Source organism: Balaenoptera acutorostrata, chromosome 4, assembly GCF_949987535.1.
Source record: "Balaenoptera acutorostrata chromosome 4, mBalAcu1.1, whole genome shotgun sequence".
Classification (NCBI taxonomy): Eukaryota; Metazoa; Chordata; class Mammalia; order Artiodactyla; family Balaenopteridae; genus Balaenoptera; species Balaenoptera acutorostrata.
Window position 1 is genome coordinate 68,506,767 of NC_080067.1, and position 19,510 is coordinate 68,526,276.

Sequence of the window (19,510 nt, forward strand, 5' to 3'; positions counted from 1 at the left end):
AGAGAAAACCAAATACCATATGCTAACACATATATATGGAATCTAAGAAAAAAAAATGGTCATGAAGAACCTAGGGGCAAGACGGGAATAAAGACGCAGACCTACTAGAGAATAGACTTGAGGATATGGGGAGGGGGAAGGGTAAGCTGTGACAAAGTGAGAGAGTGGCATGGACATATATACACTAGCAAACGTAAAATAGATAGCTAGTGGGAAGCAGCCGCATAGCACAGGGAGATCAGCTTGGTGCTTTGTGACCACCTAGAGGGGTGGGATAGGGAGGGTGGGAGGGAGGGAGACGAAAGAGGGAAGAGATATGGGAACATATGTATATGTATAACTGATTCACTTTGTTATAAAGCAGAAACTAACACACCACTGTAAAGCAATTATACTCCAATAAAGATGTTAAAACAAAAAACAAAAAAAACCCCAGCATATACTGAGCCTTTACGGGGCGGGGGCAAGCAGGTAAAAGACACTTTAAATACGGATCTCATCTAATTTAATGTTCAGTAACCTCATAAGGAAGCAATATCCTGTCTCACAAGTCAGAGCAGGAACTTGCCTAAGGTCACGTAGCAGGTTGGTGTCAGAACTGGTATTCCGGTTCACCTCTGACTCCAAAGCCTATGGCGGCCTCTGCCAGGATCCCATTTCTTCCTCTAGCTGTGAGTTGGATCGGATCCACTGAGAGTAGGACCACAGTGTTGGGCGCAGTAACCAGTGGAACAAAGCGAGACTGCTGGAGAAGCAAGTTAGACTCCCCCTCTCCCAAAACCAGACTAAAATCTCAGCCCCTTAGGTGGCTACCAGCTTTATAATGAGGCAGGGAAATGACATGCTTTTTCATGTATAACGTACCTCCACCGGCAGCACAAAGAAGGGGCATCTTTGCTGGCCGTATTCAGTGCTGGGGGTGCCAGGCAGGGTGCAGCTAAATTATTCTGCAGAGTAAAGGCCAAGAGGGACCGAGAAGCCCCAGGGGAAGCTCGTTTTTAAGTATGGAGAATCTGGAGACCACGTGGGAAGGGGCCATAGGGAGGTTGTCGGCCTGGAGCTGGCACCAAGGGCGTGAGGAGGCACACGGCCATTTCTAATTCATGTTCAGTAAAATATCTTATCAGTTGCTGGTAGCATGGATTTTCTTCATAGGAGTGAAGGAAGCACTGCATCCTGTTTCACCGCTGACCAAATACAGAGGCTGCCCATGGGTGTTATTATTAACCTTATTGTTTTTGATTTCTCAGGCAACCTCAGAACCTGTTCTGGATCCACAGCAGATCCAAGCATTTGATCAGCTTTGCCATCTCTACCGAGGAAGTTCTAGGGTAATGTTGGTGTGGTTGTTTACATTTTTATTTCCCTATTTATAATTAGTGTTTTGGTAACACAGTGTCCTCAGGTCCTCACTCCAGCCTCGTCTTTAGTCTGTAAGGTGCCCTGGCATCCCTGTTATGGCTATGTGGAGCCCTGACCCCAGGGAGCACTCAGAACTTGGCAAAGGATGCAGAGGCAGTGGAAAGATATCTGTCCCTTACCTGCCATGGGCTGTGAGGACACAGAAGGGCATCTGTGTTTGTACTGCCTCCAGAGAGAGCAGGCATAAGCCTAATCCCTCACCTGGGAGCCTTTGTTTATACTGATGACTGCCAGATCTGCCCTAAGCCCCAGACTCTGCTGGACATCTGCACTGGTTGAATTTGTTTTGGCCATGAAAGATAAATGCTAAATTGTAGTGGCTTAACCAAAATAGAATTGTAAATATGGGCATCCCAGGGCATCTTCCACGAATCTCTCTCCAGATTCTTCTACTTTGTGGCTCTGCCGTCTCTAACATATGGCTTATATTTGCATGATTCAGCATGGTAGCCCCCGTTCAAACCATCACATCTGCATTCCTGCTAGCAAGGTTGAGAAAAAGGAGGAAGACCATAAGCCCTCTATTTAAGGATAGTTCCTAGAAACTGTATACACCGCTTCCACTTACCTCCTTTGTCTGGAACTTAGACATGTGACCACACCTAACTGCAGTGGAGACTGGGGACATTGGTCTTGATTCCAAAAGGCCATGGGCTAAAACTACTGGAATCCTGTTACTGTAGAAGAGTACAGATTTAGAGGGCTACAGCAGTCATGCCACAACATCAGTCTGGGGGCCCCACAGGCACTTCAGAAGTGCACTTATTAACTTTTCCAACCCGCTCTTCCTTGCCCGTGCCTGTCTCTGGGTGTCATCCTCTGTCATCAGGTCACCCAAAGCAGTCACCTGCTGGCACCCTGGGCTCATCCCTCCCACCCCACCCACTCAGTAGGGAGCTCTCCTGTCTCTTTCTCCCCTTTCCTTCCAGCTCACAGAGGTCACTGCAGGTCTTCCGTCCCTTCTCCAGGCTGCTGCTTGGGCACCATCTCCAAACCCAGAAGTCCTGTTACCCCTTGCTTACAGCACTTTCCTGGCTCTCCATCACCTGAAGTGAAGTCCAAACTCTACCACCTCCTCCATGCCCCAAGTCACACCTCAATTCTAGCCAGGCCAGATTTGTTCCATAAGCTTTTCTTGGGCTTTCACAGATTGCCTATATGCTGTTTTTTATGCCTGGGCTCCCTTTGCCCACTCCCCACACACCTGCTAGGTTGCTGGCAGCCCAGAGGAAAAATGGTGTTCCCTCTTTGAGAGCTGGTCTGGGCAGGGTCTTTTATTCCAGGAAGTTTACTGAACTGGCATCACTTCCAGCCAGGCTCTGCCCCAGGAGTTGGGTTTCTGGGCCTTCTATTCTAAGGAAGTTCTGCTGCTTTAAACTGTTGAGCCACTATTCATGACTCATCAATTTCTAGAACACTAAGTTACAGAAGTAGAACACAAAAATATCTTTTTCCTTGGAAAACAAAATATCTTTTGTGATTGATCTACTTCAGTGTCAACGTGAAAGAACTTTGGGTTTACGTAGCATCTGTCACCTGTCCTGTTATAGCATCGTACATAACAGTCCTTGCAGAGAACTCCACATGCTGATGGGAAGCTGAAAGGGTTACGGAAGACAGAAAGTGGCACAGGTGGGGCTTGTGCAGAGCGAGGGACACCACTCTGTAACCTGCTCAGGCAGCAGTGGAAGTCCCTGCAGGGAGCCACCTCCTGCGTGTCCTGGGCCAGCTAAGGAGTTTGCAGTCGGAGCTTTCGAGCCTGTGTTACGAATTGTGCATTGAACCATAGCCATGTGTCGGAACCAGGACCAGGCGCTGGATTATTTTAGATAAATTGGCACTTTGAACCAAGGGGCCTTCAGATGTCTCCCCAGTTACCACAGCCACTGGTAGTGAGTTTTCAACAGAAGTGACAGACACGTGTGAGCCTTCTGCCACTATTGCCTGGCTGAGGAGAGAACCCTTGCTAGAGGTTGGAGAACAGCTAGAAGACAGACTACCTGGCAGGGGAGGTGAGGAGAGAGCAGGTGACAGACAAGTTATCTCCAGAGAAGGCAGAACCGTAGGCAGCTCGGCTGAGCAGAAACTGTCACAGGGACCAGAGTTCGAGTCCCACGCTGCCACTCACCGCTGGGTGACCCAGGGCAAGTAACTTAACTTCTCAGGGCTCTGGGATTTTTACCTAGAGGGTGGTTGTGGAGGATTAGACATAATTCATGTAAAGGACCTAGTATCCTGGTGCCTGGCGCCTAAAAGGCACTCACTCAGGGAAGTTACCTGGAGCTTTCAGAAGTCCCGCAGACTCCGGGCTGCAGCCTGGCACCGAGAGGCTCGCCCTGCTGTGTGTGACGGCTTGGTCCTCACAGCTGCCCTGTCTCCGAGTGAAGAAGCTTGGGTGTGGCATTCAGCTCTTCTCTGACCATCAAGGGCATCTCAGGGGCTGGGCTGTCAGGCTCTGTACTTTTGCCGAAAGCCTCTCTGAGGTCAAAGGAATGGCCCCACTGAGGGCCCAAGCCTGGTTTCCCAGTGGGCTGCGTTAACACTCTCCCTCCTCCCAGGCCTCCCAGAACTGAGCCTGTAACAGAGTGAGGGTAGCGCTGGCGTCGCTGGTGGACCCAGGGCAGCAGGGAGGGCACTTAGAGGAGAAGGTGGCATCTGTGAGCTTGCCTGGAGCCCCTGAGTTTGAAGTGGCAGCTGGGCGTCCACTTGGGGCTGTCCTGGTTACGAAGGGGGTCGTAGCCAGTGGGGTCGACCAGGGGTCGGAGCCAGTGATCGTCATTCATCCCAAGGAGGGGTCGGAGCCAGTGATCGTCATTCATCCCAAGGAGAACCCACCAAGAGGGAGCGTGTGGCGTGAGCTGAGCAGAGAGTGGAGAACCGCGGCTCGGGGTGTGTGTCCACAGGGAGAGAACGGAGGTGACAGGGTCACACACACGCTGGAGAGGGGACACTCAGAGTGAAGGAGGTTCAGGATCGGACAGCTTCCCCGTGTCAGAAAGTGTCACAGTTTGTTGTGCCCACAGGACTTACCCAGTCCAGCCGCCTCATCATCAAAGGAGGAAATTTAGGCCCTAGCAGATGACGTCAACTTGTGCAAAGTCACCGTTGCCTGTTAGCGAGATGCAGCTCTGGGGTCCACACCCGGGTCTTACCCTCCAGCCTCGGTTGACGTGTGTCCCCTCCTTTGCAGCTGGCTCTGCTTACGGAACTCTCCCAGAAGCGCGGCAGCGAGAGCCGCAGGCCGTTCAGCGGCTCCCAGAGTGGCCCTGCCTTCAACAGCGTCTTCCAGAAGGAGAACTTCCAGCTACAGCTCATACCCCCGCCTGTGACTGAGGACTGAAGACTCTCCCGGGCCTGGAGCCCAGAGACCAGCCCAGCAGGTGGGGAGGGCCCCCTCTGACAGGCCTGGCCCCGCTGCCCCCGGGCTCCCCGGCGAGGGCTCCACGCCCGCCAGCCCCGGGAGACTCCGGCTCTTCCTGATGTTGCCGCAGCATCAGCACCAGACTGGTTGATTTTGTTTTGCTTATTAAGCAAATGAATGCCATATACCTCTATCCAGTTATTTAAGAAAATGCATCTTGCCTCTTGGGACTTTTTCTCGTTTTCCCTGAAGTGTGGAGAAGAGGCGGAGCTCCTGCAGATGGCGTTTCGAGTCCGGCACAGCCCGTCTCCTCCAGCTGGTGGGCACCACGGAGCGCTGTCACCTCCTGCTGCCGTTGGGACAGGGAACAGCACAGTTGGGAAGAGTGGTTGCCAGGCTGCAGCACAGCTGAAACCTGCGTTGGAGGGAATGAAGGGCCTGCGGGAGCTGGGGCACCTCCCTTTCCATGTGTTTGTGCTTAAACCCATTTGAGTGTAAGATCTGCCATTTCTAACAATAAATGCCTCCTGTTTAAGCCCTGCTGGCTGTCTCACTCTCCGTCTGTCAAGTCACAAAGGACGTTTAGAACTCTTGTTGCCACCATTCAGTTCTATTAGCTCCAAGTCAAGGACCCTGATTGATTGGGGCAGCCCTGCCTTTATTCCATAAGCAGCTGCGTCACAAGCTCCATCCAGAGCACCAGCCACCCAGGTCCCCCTCTGCCAGGGACCAGGCTGCCAGAGCAGGATTTTTCCATTTCTTGGCCTGGGCACTTCCTGTACGTCATTGAACCAACCACCGTAGGAGCTCACAGCACACGCACAGAGGCTAGGTGTCTGCCCCCCAGGCTCAGGTGCTCCCTGTGTGGTCCCTTCAGGGCTGACCGGGCTCCCAGGGACTGGCTGGCAGGTGCGCAGGGCGAGCCCACCTGTCCAGCTCCGGGCCCAAAGCCCGTGGTGCTCCTACCAGCCAGCCCAGGAACCAGCCAGCGCCTTCTGGGTGCCAGGCACCGTGCTGGGTCCTTTACGCGTGCATCATTCTTAATCCTCCAGAACAGTCCACAGGAAATTGATGTATAAACTAGATACAACTTTTAATAAAAAATATATCCTGCTTCTGCCACATCCTGGCTGTGATCCTGAGCAAGTCACTCTCAGCTTCAGTTTCTTTATAAAATAAAGCTGCAGTGAAGACTAAATGAGCCAGTACCTGAGAATGCGTAGTGCTGGGCAGGCACATGGCAAATGCCCCAGACATGTTAGCTTAGCTCTTATCACAGAACTACCCCCGAGACGGCAGCACAAGCTGCCGCCTCCTGACAGAGGTGCAAGGAGGCCACACTAGGGGACATGGTGGAGCATTAAGTGAAGTGACCACCAACTGGATGGCCCTTGAAGCCATGTGAGAGTCTCAACCCCATTCTACAGATGAGAAAGCTGAGGCTCACACTGGAAAATTTAACCAAGGCGACACACAAGAAGTAGCAAAGCACAGATCTGAACTCAGAACTGATTGATTTCAGAGACAGTGATGCCACCTCCACAAATTCCATATCAGGTTTCTTGACAAGTCTAAAATTAAGGCCAAAGGGGCTCGACAGTCTCAAAGCAAAATGTGGTGATTGCCTGCCTTCTTCAGTCGACACTCTAAAGGGCCAAGGCAGTTTAATGAGCATCCGAGCCCCTGCTCAAACCAGGGCTGGTAAACACCAGCAAGGCACTCTCCTCCAGCCACTAACCTAGTTGGTCATCCCCAAGAGTTGTCATTCGAGTCACAGCACCACTGAATAAGTGACAGCAGCCTTATACCCAGGTCATGCCTTCTGGATTGGATTGAAGAGCCCTCTTGTCTCATCTAAGGGCAGATGAGAAACCAACTCCAGGTTTGGCCAGTGCTGGGCCCCGGGACATGCAGGCCTGAGCTGGGCCTGGTCCCTGTCCCCTTTCGTGGCACTTAGCGCATGTTCTACTCTGCAGTGACGTCGGGTCCCACTTCAGAGCAGTTCCTTAGCAGAGACTTCTCTGGAAATACATCCAGGCTCAGTCAGCAGCCGTGGTTCTGCTGACATGGCCACAGGAGCTCACTGAGGGGGTGGGGGGCTCCCAGGATGGAAGAGCAGCAGCTCTGAGCACTCGCTTCCAGCCCCGGTGCTGAGCTCCAGCTGCTCTTCCGGGTCACGTGCCCACCCCTGGGCTGTGACAGGTGGTACGAGGAAAGATCTGGGGGGAGGCTCCAGGCACCCGTCAGCTACCATTTGGGGAGGGCAGGTACCTGGTCTGAGCTGGCTCCTCCCATGCTGCGCCTGGGTGAGGGAGAGGTGGTCCTCTGAAAGGAAATCAGGGCCCTAAGAAGGGAGGGATTCTGATTTGCCAAAACGCAGCAGTGTCCATCACAGCCCCTTTCTTCTTTGTACCTGGCAAACGGTAAGTATTTGAAAGGACCATCTGAAAATAGTCAGCCCCCAGCTCAGCTGAGTGCCCCACCTCCTGCCATGGGGGACGAGGAGGGGGATGGAGTCTCACCCAGTTCCCCATAGGAAGCAGATGGGCTGTTGGAAAGAGCCAGTCAGGAGCCCCAGGTTCTAGGCACAGGCCCCACAGGCCCAACATGTGAGCTGAGGAAGGCTAGTACTCCTCTGAAAAATAGAGACGCATCTGCTCCATCTACAGCAAAGGTCCAAGTGACGTGGGGGAGATGCTTTGTAAAGGTAACATGTTACCAACCAGAGCCTACCATGGTGAGAGCGGGAGGGCAGTTGTTTGTGGAAGAGGAAAGCCAACCGGGGCCTCATCAATGATGAATGCATCAGGGAATAAATAATTCAGAGCTTTGGGGATCCTTTTAGCAGCAGTATGTTTCCACTCAGCTCTGCCTGCTGAAAATGTTTTTCCAAAGGTCCATCTCCAGAATCAGATGCGTGTGACGTGCCCAGAGCTGCAGGAAAGACCTGGTGTGTCGTCCTCTGGCAGCCCAGGGCGGACCCCAGGTCCCTGCAGAGTCTGAGGGGATCCTGAGCACCTCTGAGCTCCAGGGGGTGGCCCTGACTCATCAGAGGGTTCATCCAGCGGCCCCTCCTCTCAGGGCATCCATGGCCATCTTTCTGCCACCAGCCTCCTCCACACTCCAGTCCTCTACGAAGCCTTCCCCACTTCCCCAGGCAAGGGGCAGTTTGACTCACCTTGTTTCCACGCTTGGGTGTTTTCCTGTCTGCCTCCATCACTCCTGAGGGGCGTGACTGTGTCCAGTCCGCTCCTGTGTCTTTCACAGCACAGTGCTCAAAGCAGGCTAGCTGCCACCATCTTTTAAGTCTCTTTTTAAAGTAAACTTTTTATGGATAGAAATGTTCACAAACCACATTGCAAAGCCAGATTAATTCATGAAGTGAACACACCTGTATAACCAGCACCCAGATCAAGCAAATAGAAATGGCCAGCACCCCAGATGTCCCCTGAATTCTCTGTTCATCACCCCACAAGTTAGCCACCATCCTGCCTTCTAACACCATAGTTTTGCGCGTTTTGAACTTCATAAAGTACATTATTTACTCTTTTGGAAGTGGCTTCTTTTACTCCAATTATGCTTGTGAGACTGCTCCATGTTATTCCTTCTCATTGCTGAATAGTATTCCAGTGTAAGAATATACCATAACCGATCCATTCTATCATTAACGGACATTTGGGTTGTTTCCAGTACTGGCTCATTACCATTCTTCTTCCTGTCTTTTTGGTGGACATATGTATGCATTTCTGTTGGGTATAAACTTAGGAATGATTTTGCAGAGTCAGAGAATAGGTATAATTAAAAGATTTTTGAACATATGCCTGCCTGTGTGAACGAATGAATGTCTACAGCTTCGGGGGCGACGGGGTAGGTAAGACATGCACACCACCCCCTGCACAGTCCCTTCCCCAGCTCTTGGTGCACAGGCCCTGACTTCCTGCCTCCTGCCCCAGCCAGGCATTAGTTGGCTCAGGAGCCTGTCGGGATCTGCTGTTAAGCTGCTGGTGGGGATGGGCCTCGGCTTCACACAGGGACACTTCTCAATAACCTAGTGAAGCCAGTAGCCTGTTCCTATCTGACGTCGGTTCCCTCAGAACTCTGTGCTACATGCATCGCAGAGGTCAGAATTTGGTCCCAATAGTCTTGGAGGGCCAGGTCAGGTCCCAGCCCCTAGCAAAGTGGAGGACCTCATGGTTTGCCCAACCCGGCCTCTTCTCTCTCTAGAAGAGTGAGTTGGCCCATCATCCTTCAATACTCCCACAATCCACCTCCACCTGAGATGCTGACTCCCAGTCAACTTCCTCCCTTCATCCTCCCCACTTCTGACCTCTCCATAACCCATTATTCCCTTTCTGAGTGGCTGTATCAGGCATAACATGGGGCCCAAGTGATTTCCCGTTTGATTCAGGAAACACATTGCAGCTCCAGGAATTCACTGCCTCTCTGTGACTCTTGGATAGGTTGGGGTAAGGATAAATCTTCCGGGAAGAACTGACCTGTTTTGGAACCCCAGTCATCAGAAAGGACCCCAGTGAATTCTAGCTGGACCCACTGATCTTGTGCTGACCTCCTAGTGACCCGTACAGAGATGCCCACCGTAGGCCCCATTCACCTAGGGCCTTGGCTTCCTCAGGAATCCCAAATCCCTGGCGTCCTCCCCATATTCAGTGCAGCTTCTAAATCATGCTAGAGTTACCTCTCAATATTCTAGATTCCCAGGAAAAACCGGCTCTGTGGATCCCTATGCAAATCCCAGCCAGGCCTCAGGGAGCCCACCCTCCAGACACAGGGCAGAACCACCCCCCCCACCCCAGGTCTTCCCAAGGGCTCCCGGCCTGACTGCATGGCCTCTGAGAGCGTTGTTGTGGACACGCTGGGATGGCTCTTCCAGGTCCTCTGCTGATACCTGGGTGTACCTACATCTGCTTGATGAATTTTGGCATCACAGTTCACACAGGCAGATTCTAAACATGGGGGCAGGAACTCAGTCTACTACATGAGGCCCTTGTGCCCTGGAGTAGGCTGGCCCTGGGAGGCAAGCCTAAGGTGGGTGAGGATTGGTGCTACCACGGGAAGCAGTTGGTATCAAAGGCCCTACTTCAGTGAGGCTGGGAGCAGGAGGAGGCAGAAGCGGCTGACACCAGAAGTGCTAAGATCTGAGGCCAGTTCTCAAGAGAGTTCTTAGATCCAGGGCCACCTCTGAGCCAGAGGCAGCATCCGGGTCTCAAGCCAGACCCAGGACAAGGTCAAGCCAGGCTGGGCAGAATGCAGAGCACTTGACAGCAAGGGCAGCACCAGGTGATGCCCGGAAGGCTGGGCTGTAGCTCCTGGATGCCCCCACCTAGAGCCAGGGCTGGGGAGTGAGGACCGCAGTGGACGGCCTCGGGGCCCCAGGTGTGGGGAGGAGAGAGAGGCAGGTGAGGGAGAGCAGCAGGAGAGGGCAGGTGTGACTGCAGGGGCTCAACAAGTGAGGGGGTAACACCGGCTGGATTTGGCATCAACAGAATTTTGGAGCTCTGGCCCCGCTACTTACCTGCCAATTAAGAGTGACTCACCTGCCTTTACTGTTGACTTAGCTCTTCGATGCTTCAGCCATAAACTCATGAAATTATCCTGTCCTGCCTGTCATGCAGAATTGCTGGGCTTGGCAGGGAAGGTGACATCCGGGGAAATGCTTGCTAAGTCCCCCTTCAGATGCTGTGGGGCTTCGAGGACCCACAATGCTGCACTTTCTGTCGTCACCTTCCAGTGACGCTCCAGATCTCCTTCTTAGGATAAATCCTCTGGGATTGTACACTAGGTGACACGCTAATTGTCAAAGAGAAGAGAACTAAGATGTCCCACCAGAGCCCAGCTTTCTGGTCTCCCATCTCCAAATTCACACACACGGTTTCAGACTGGGGACTGAGAAGGACAATGAGAAACAAATCCTTTCTTTTCTCCAACTCACTGGCCCAAGACCCTTCCAGCCATGGTTGGAGGTCTGGACTGGGGTCAGTCCTCGGGGAGGCCGGGTGGTTCCAGGACACACAGTCTGCAGTCCAGCCTTTAGTAGCCCCTCCCCCAAGTGGGTGAGTGGGTGCAACGCTGCCCAGACGCGAAGGCTCCCCACTTCCTCCCACAAACCTGCAGTGCCAGGCTCCACCCGAACTCACTAGCTTCAAAAGAGCTTACAGGGTTTGTTTCTGATTATAAAAGTAACACCAATTCATTTAGAAAACTAGGAAAATTCCAAAAAGCAAACAGAAAAACACTGTTAATATCTAGGCATATTTACCCTTACCTGCCTGGTTTCTGAAGAATTCCACCTGACTTCTAATTGCTCCTCCTGACCCTACTGCAGCGAGCCTGAGTCCCGAGGTCCTGTCTTACCCCTTCATTCAGCACAGAACTGGAGTGGGACACCAAGGGTTAAAGGCATTACCAATTCCCAGCGATTGAAGTGTAGTAAGGATGAGATGCTAAATTAAAGTTTATTGCAGAATAAAAGTGTGTGTAGTCAGCATCTGTAAGATGCTACGATGAGGTGCTTTCTACAACTTGGCAATACAATCATGTAGAGAGTTAAATTAGTAGAATGCACACTTAGTTAATGAGATTAGCTGTCTGCAGAAGTCCCTTTAAAAGACAAGTTATCTTTTGTGAAGGCAGAAAGTGAGCCTAGACTCATGATTAAACATAGAAGCAGCAATGGCCATATCAAAGCACTGAGATACCTGCAGAAAGATGGTGCGTGCGCGTGCGCGTGTGCTGGGGGAGGTCCATGTGGAGCACAGAACGGGGAGGGAGGGCGAAGCCTGGTGGTGTCTGGGTGAGGAAGGCGTCTTCTTGGTCACGGACAGGAAGGGGGCACCCTCTGCTCTCGTCCCCACTATGGGCCTCCTGGCTCAGCCTCCGTGGCCCCTGAGGGTGGGAAGGGCTACAGGAGGATGCAACGCAGGAAAAGGGCCAAGAGTATGAGCTCCACGGCCAAGGTGACAGTCCAAACGTGACTCCCACTTACTTACAAGCTGTGCCGCTCTGGACAAAAATGTTTTCTTTCTTGAGCCCTTTTCCTGATTTGCGAAGTGAGGATGCTGCAGTCTCCTTCAGAGGGCTGCTGTGAGGAATACTCAGAGAAAGCGGGAAGGCAGCTGTTAAGCTATCAATATTAACATAAACAATGGTATTATTTCTATTACTGATAAGCAAATTTGTTTAGCACTCCCCATGAGGTTATTCAATAAAAGCCAACCCCAAAGCTGTTCTTTTCTTGGTGTGAATATAAAAATTAAGCTCCTGGACCTGCCACGCTGAGGCTTGGACCCTCAACCTTGGTGACCTAGTGACTGCACCCCCGAGGCTCAGCAGGGCAGCGGCCTCCCTGGATCCAACTTGCAGTCAGAACTGTCTTGCATGGAATGTATGAACCGAACACATAGCTTGTAGCGTTGTGTGAAATAAATACCGTTTGTGGGGGAATGTAATTTTTATTTGTATAAACCTAATGCAGCCAACAAAAAAGTTCTTATTGTAAAGGGTTCTGGGAATTATCACGAGTGGTGACCGTGAGTGTATAGTATGCATAATAATAATTACCTGCACTAAGGATTTGTAAAATTTAAATGGAATAATGATGTAAACCACTTATTTCCTAGCACAAAGTAAGCACTGGATATAAATGTTTCACATTTTGCAAATGGGGGCTTTTGTTTTTGTTTCGTTAGGCTCACATTGTGTTATTATTTGAATCAGACAGAACCTCTCTAAAGGGGGGTGGAGAGGGAGGATATTCCAAAATTCAAAATATCGTATTTGTGCTGGTAAAAAAGAAAAAAATCACATTTATTTTACAAGGTAGTATTTTCCTAAAGTATTATACAGAGAGGAAAGTTGAGCTGTTTGTAGGAAAACAGAATATAATTTTAGGAAATTACAGACGGATCAACATTGTGCTTAAAACTTTAAAACAGACAGGTTTTAAAAAATCACACAGTGAGTATTACAACAAGGTGCGAACAGCCTTAAAAGTACACATGAACACGATGATATGGAAGCTCAGCATTAAAACTGCTACTGATGATTTGCTTTCAGACTTGTTCAGACTATTAAGAGAGAACTGCTTCAGCCTTAATAGAAAGAACTCAAAGCACAAACAGAAACACAGCCCTTTCCCAATACAGTCAACTTTCAATTATCCATGACAACGAAAGGGAGCAGTGACATAAGAAATTTTCTGAAGATAAATAATTCCAAACTTAGTTTTGAGAAGTGCCCCTGTACTTATGTTTGGATGTGAGAAGCACTGACATCCCTGGAATTGACAGCACTGATAAAGTGTGGAAACGCCCACTTCTTTCTCCCCACCTCAACGGGAAGAGACACAGTCGCACATTACAGAAAAGCCCAAAATACAACTGGCCTCCTTAATGTGCTCACACCTCCTCTGGAGAGGGGAGTAGGAAAGAAAACTCACAGAAACTTTGTTTTCCTCATGTAAAAAATCCAAAACATGTCAACAAAATTTTGCAAACAAGATGGAATAATCAAGTGTTGACTGTATAAATATTATTTTAACTTGTGCTTTTTTTTTTTCTTGCCTAGAAGTATTTATACCACCAAAAGTATCTGGATTTTTTTTTTTTTGTATCTGGATATTTTGACAGCTTTCTAAATTACCTGGTTGCATCCTATTGCCCAAGTAGAGAAATTTGCATAAAAGGAGTTTATGATCGCCCCAAAAGAACTTTGATGTTTCAAATAGGCCAGGAAGTAGAGATTAAGAAATAAAACCACCACTCCCAAGATAAAATCAAATCCTAGATCAAATCCAAAAAGTACCTCAGAAAAACAACTTCATGGTTTTGTTCTGGTTTTGGTGATTTTATTTTCTGTTTCATTTTGTACTGTATTACCTTGAACTACAGGTCTTCCCCTTCCAGGAAAGCATCTGTTTTTCTTCAGGGTTTTCCTCAAATTTGCATTTCAAATCTTGAAAATACCTAGGTTTGATTGTAAAGCTTCAGTTGTTAATGTACCAAACAGTTATAACAACAAAAGCATTTTAATTGCTTTGTCATTTCTCAGAAAAGTCATGAACACGTGTGAAACTTGAAAATTCTAAAAGAAATCTCGGTTAGATAAGAAAGCTAAATTCCACACAGCACTTACTTTGTATGTTCTACCTAACAGCTTTCACACCAACTTTCAAAAAGTGGGAATGGTGCCAGTTTTTGATAAAAGCCCAAGAAAGCAGTTTTTCTACCCACACAGCCCAACTCTTTTCCCCAAGTGAGCAAAGGTCCAAATGATAAAGCTTTCATATCTCTCAATGTACAAGTATTAATCAAAAACCTATTTAACATGACTGTGTTCTATGTCTATAGTACACTATTGCAGTCTAAACATTTTCTAAAAGTGCCTATAAATATGCTTATACAAATGAGCAATACAGTATCAGGATTACAGAGAAATTCTTTCATATAATACAGAACAGAATAGGCCTAGAATTTAAGTTGAAACTACGTATTTTTATATCCTTTTCAGTTGTTTTTGGAATGCAAGCATTAGAGAAACAATTCTGGTTCAATCATATATGATTTTCAGATAATTATTAAGAGTGCTAGGACAAAAAAAAGAATTCTTGTTTGTGCTTATTTAGAAAAGGCTACTTTGAGATCCAGGATCATCTGATATTTAGAATCCAGTGGAACATCTCCAGTTCTACAAAATAGATAGAAGTGAATCTTAGTTTTTAATTATAAAGAGTTTGTGCAAACATTTAAAGTGATTATCAACTAGTCTTAAATCCAAAAATTCCATTAAAATCATGGCTAATCTGAATGGCAGTTCAGGAGTTTAAACAGGAACATAGGCAAAAGTCATAGATATTATCATATAAAGTGCCCAACCCTGACACAGCCAGCCTCAGAAACGTGGCCCTATGTCCATGGATTCCCATGGCTCTGGAGACCTGGTGGTTGACTCCAATTAGATTAACGGATGGAGGAGAGAACTGATAGGAATGGTGCAGAGAAAGAGAGCCTCGTGTTCCCACCCGGGGTTGCAACAAGCTCACCCAGAGTCAGGTGAAGACAGGACCCTGGCGTCGCCCTGGCTGCAGCTGGCCACTCAATCCTGGGCGGTGCTGAGAGCCCAAGGCAGGGCTCCTCAGCTGTCTGTCCCTAAGCCCCTCTCCGTACACCCTCCTCCGCCACCCTCTCCTGGGCCCCGCTGTACCTGGAGCTCTGCTCACCACCTTCTTGGTTTGACTTGTTGAGTCTTTACGTTTCAGTAAGTGGGAACTTTATGCTGGCTGCATTCTCATCTAGCACAGAAAGTGTTAACACACACTGCTTTTAAAGGAATATGCACACTCTGCTTTCTAAACCCTATGGCTGCTTGGGGCACCTAAAGCTAACAAACTCTTCTAGCCAGTCACATGAACTACACATACAACTAGGAAAGCAGGTTCTGCCTGGAGTGATTTGTGAAAGATGCCAAGTGGAAGCTTCAGGGAAGGACACAACAGGCCTCTTCTTATTTCTTAAAATACAAACTAATGTGACACAGAAGATATGTCATGAGATGATGCCATGAGAGCGCGCTCATGGATAGTCAGGGTGTAGGAAGTATTTCTCTAGCTCCAACTTTGACAGTTCTGGTTTCATGTGGGCCATATTTTAAATTTCCTGGATTCTTAACTATGCCTCACAGACGGTATATTTGGAGAAACAGCAGGTAACCGACTCACACGAGAACACCAGTTACAAATGGAGATTAGGAGCAGAATTCTGAAGAGAGCTAAATAAGAAAGAATCATTTACTATTTTATGTGTGCAGGAAAAGAGAATATTTACAACAGCCCATGAATATTACTGTTGTAAAGTGAATGAATATTACACAAAATATTTTCTCCTGACTTCGAGAACTATTTCAACTGTTTTTGCATTGGCATAAAAAAATCCATGCATCATACTGAATTCTAATCCAGTTCTTACCTAAGCCATCCTAATGCTTCATACAACCAAATGAAGCAGAATTAATCAAACCTATTAGATTCATTCCTAATCCCTAAAGGACTGCTGTCTTTAGCACTTCCATGCTAACTAAAACTATGACTGACTTTTTTTCGTAAGACATCGGATGTGACTGCCTCCTAAACATAATACCTATATAACTCCCAAAAGTTTCCCCCAGATTTGAAGAACAATTTTAAAAAGCAGGGATATGCTGGGGAACCCACCCAAGAGGCCAGTTCAAATGGTACAACATCCCCAGCTAGCCCAGGCCAAGTACATCTCTCCCTCCCTGGGGTTCCCAGGGCACTCTGGGTCCCATCACCTGCGTGTGTTACCTCGCCTACTGGACTGTGGTCCCTTCCTGCCGGGAGTCAGGCCTTATTCACTCTGTATCCCTGAAGAGCGTAGGCACTCAGCTAAAGCTGGACTGAGCCTGAAAGAGAAGGTGGAATCTCTTCTGAAGTGAGGTCTAGCTCAGCCCCAGGTAACGGAGGGATGTGCAGACACTGGCCATAACTAGGGACTGAGCTGGCCTCCAGTAACCTCCCAGAAGTAAGCCAGGGCAGCACGGGCCCAGCCCCAGTGCGGGCGGTGGGGAGACAGGGAAAGGGACAGAATGGCATCAATCAGTGCACACCTTGAGGGGTCACGTGAACCACTTTCCACACGGGACGAGCAGGGTAGGGGTGCTCATCAGCACGCCAAAAGGAACGCCAAAGAGTTGTTCTGCGAAGAACTGGCTATTTATAAAACAGTGTCTCCTTCACTCTGGGTAGCTCCTCAACCTGATCCATGATGCTCTGTGATCATCACTTCATCACATCATTGCTTTCAAAGTTCCCAGTGAAATTAAGGCTGGGTCACAATTCATGACACCAGATGCTACATAAAAAGGAAGTCAAGATACAAAAGAAAACCATTTATAAGAAAAAAATGTCTTAATTATAAGACTAATTTAAAAGTGAAGCTAAATCAGCAGACCACTGAACTGGTATGGTTGTTAGAGAGGGGTAGAAAACATCGACTGCATTGGAAAAAGGATCCATCAGACAAAAGTACAAAAGCTCAGCATGGATCAGAGGACGTGGCTTCCTGCCTGGACCCTCACACGGTGGTTTCTATTGTTTCGATCACTTCCAGATCAGACTGCGACGGGGAGAGAAGGGTGCACTCGTCTGGCTCCCAGCTGCTCTCTGGACTGTAATCTTCCTCTGAACTCAGTTCTGCTCCTTCTTCTGTGTCCTCATCACACGACTCCACATAGTGAGCCCCGACTGCATTGATCCCAGAGTCCTCAGAACTTGAGGGAGAAGAGCAGTGATCTGTTTTTGGCGTATTGCTCTCTTTTGATATTAAGGCATCGTGTGCAGAGACCTCCTCGGGGCTAATTTTGTGGGAATGTGGCGCCGGCTGCTTCTGCACATAACACATCTTCCCATTAATACATTTAACCTGATAGTTGTCAATAAAGAGGTCTGAGATCATACAGTACCTTGGTGAATCAGGGGGGAGGGGAGGCTGGAAGACAGATGCGAATTTCAAAAAGTGTTCAGTGAGGGAGACTGAGATCTGAATGGTGTTTGTGGGTTCCCGAGGCTTCGCGGGAATCTCAGTGCTTGGAAGCTGTTCCACAGGGGTCATCGGTTGATACACGTATTTGCCTGTGGGGAACACAAAAAGGCAGCTGAAATCTAAGAGTATTACACACACCTACATTAAGGTAGCCATAATGGTTTCTCTCTGAGGACTCAGAATGTTTTTAAAAATATTTCAATAACATCTCAGAAGAAACTAATAATAGAATCGTTCAAAATTGTTATAATCAATTAAAAATACAACACGGTACCATAACATCATGGTGTTTTCATCTAAGAAACTCAACACACTTTACAAATCTTAATTTATATTTGAGTCTCTTTAATGCCTCTGGAATAGGTGGGTGGATACTATCATCCTTATTTTTCAGACAACTTGAAATGATTTACCCATCATACTAAAATAAAGAATGTCCACGTTATAGTAGGGTGAAAACATACTGTAAAATAGTATAATATACCATAAAATTATAATTTCATTTTTATCTTTAATAATTATATGCTAATATAGACATTTAAAAGATATCATCAGGATTATGATAAGACTTTCACTCTTCAGGTTTCTATGTTTTAATCAGAATACACATACACACACACATTTAATAGGTAATGGCCTATAGCATTGTCCTGGTTACCCTCAGCGGCCAGGGTCAGGTGCAGGGTGTGAAATGATCTCTTTCAAGACCCAAAGCTCATCAGTGGCCAAAGCAGGAGATGTTCTCCCTGACACCAATTCCACAAGCACAACCTTAGCCAAGCAGAAGCACAGGCACAGGCAGATGCAGGGGGGTGACCTGCCAGATGTTTCTAGAAAACCAAGAAGCTTATCCCCAAACCTTCCCTCTGCCTAAGTGTTTCTCACAGAGTTTATGTGGAAGTGAAACCTAACTGGATCTGTTCCTCCTGCATCTCTTTGCTCATTCTCTTTTTCTTCACTCAACAGTTAGCACTTGGTACATGGGAGGTTTTGTTAAGAAAACAGAGATGACAGTTACCCAGTCTGTAAGCCTAAAATGATTTAAAAATAGAAATCTGGAAGAAAAAAAAAAACTACAAGTCTCAGAGACAGAAGCCACAAATGTAGGCACCATCTTGGGTTTATTCCTAACGTAGATGATTTATCAATCAGTCCATACAGTATCTTCTGCACATATTTATGACGCTGTTTTTTAACCTCGATGTTATTGCCATTTCAGACCAGAGAATCCTCTGTTGAGGGGCTGTCCTGTGCACTGTAGGATGTTTAGCAGCATCCTTGGCCTCTACCCACGAGATGCCAGTAGAACCTCCTCCCCAGGCTGACAACCAAAACATCTCCAGATGTTGTCACATACACCTGGAGGCAAAATCGCCCTCACTGAGAACCACTGATTTATGACCTCCTCATGAGCAGCTCTTTGCAGGCAAATCACCCACTGTGCGCTGCTCCCATTTGTTTTAGTTCTTAGGTCGAAAATTCTAGGATAGGGATCACATTTGTAAGGAAAACTACCTTAGATTTTTTAAATAAGTTCATTAAGCCACGGACGAATAGCAATTTTAGATCAGAAATGTGAACAGCAAACTGTGCCACAGATAGTGCAACATCCGATCTATTAAGATCAATCAAGCCTGCCTGTATTTTTTAACTCTGTTTCTTGACTCCTGTACAAAAAAGTAGGCTTAGATGCCACAATATCTTTGTAACTAAACTACTCTAAAAATACACTCAGCTTCATTCTGGAGTAAGGGAAATCCCCTGGCAGTCCAGCGTTAGAATTCCACACTCTCATTGCCAAGGGCCCGGGTTCAATCCCTGGTCTGGGAACTAAGATCCCACATGCCACGCGGCACGGCTAAAAAAAAAAAATCATTCTGGAGTAAAATTGTTAAGCCTTTGGTGTCCCAGGTCTGCTTCCAAGCCTGGGCATATTTCACACAAACCTTATAGTCTAACAAAAATACAAGCAAGAACTGTCATGCCTGCCTGGGAAACTGTTTAAAATATATTGGGCTGGCCAAAAAGTTCGTTCAGTTTTAAGTAAAAATAAAAGACATTTTTCATTTTCACGAAGAACTTTATTGAACAACATATTCACTAACCGATCCGACTTTTTGGCCAACCCAATACCAGGTATCTTCAATTCTGTTAT

General features: G+C 47.8%; 2 protein-coding genes and 1 long non-coding RNA gene across 22 annotated transcripts in view; 1 reads left to right on the forward strand and 2 right to left on the reverse strand.

The window, feature by feature from the left end:
- The window catches only part of VPS8 (VPS8 subunit of CORVET complex), a 280,256-nt gene extending 274,932 nt beyond the window's left edge, over positions 1-5,324 (forward strand). For 5 of the 7 annotated variants that reach the window (XM_057545206.1, XM_057545205.1, XM_057545209.1 and 2 more), the window contains 2 exons: positions 1,251-1,331; positions 4,613-5,324. In XM_057545206.1, coding sequence (XP_057401189.1) covers positions 1,251-1,331; positions 4,613-4,762 — 231 coding nt within the window. In that variant the 3' untranslated portion in view covers positions 4,763-5,324. Of the gene's footprint in view, positions 1-1,250; positions 1,332-4,445; positions 4,580-4,612 lie in introns of those variants that run through there. The other 2 variants (XM_057545207.1, XM_057545210.1) reach the window with 2 other exon arrangements.
- LOC130708094 (uncharacterized) lies at positions 417-4,451 on the reverse strand. Of its 2 annotated transcripts, none has more exons than XR_009008116.1 (3): positions 3,700-4,451; positions 3,423-3,604; positions 417-2,099 (listed from the first exon to the last, which is right to left on the reverse strand). It is a non-coding gene; the product is annotated as an uncharacterized LOC130708094 (long non-coding RNA). The 2 variants fall into 2 exon arrangements; XR_009008115.1 differs by having other exon boundaries at positions 417-690; positions 865-2,099; positions 3,423-4,451.
- Positions 5,325-11,536: 6,212 nt separating the features above from the next.
- C4H3orf70 (chromosome 4 C3orf70 homolog) overlaps positions 11,537-19,510 on the reverse strand; it is a 98,733-nt gene continuing 90,759 nt past the window's right edge. Inside the window, exons 2-5 of one of the 13 annotated variants that reach the window (XR_009008256.1) lie at positions 16,119-17,444; positions 13,678-13,764; positions 11,787-11,882; positions 11,537-11,686 (exon numbers count right to left, since the gene is read on the reverse strand). Coding sequence is in view for 1 of the 13 variants with exons in the window: in XM_057545970.1 (XP_057401953.1) it covers positions 16,888-17,444 (557 nt within the window). In the remaining 12 variants the exon portion in view is untranslated. Of the gene's footprint in view, positions 11,687-11,786; positions 11,895-12,586; positions 17,445-19,510 lie in introns of those variants that run through there. The other 12 variants (XR_009008257.1, XR_009008251.1, XR_009008252.1 and 9 more) reach the window with 12 other exon arrangements.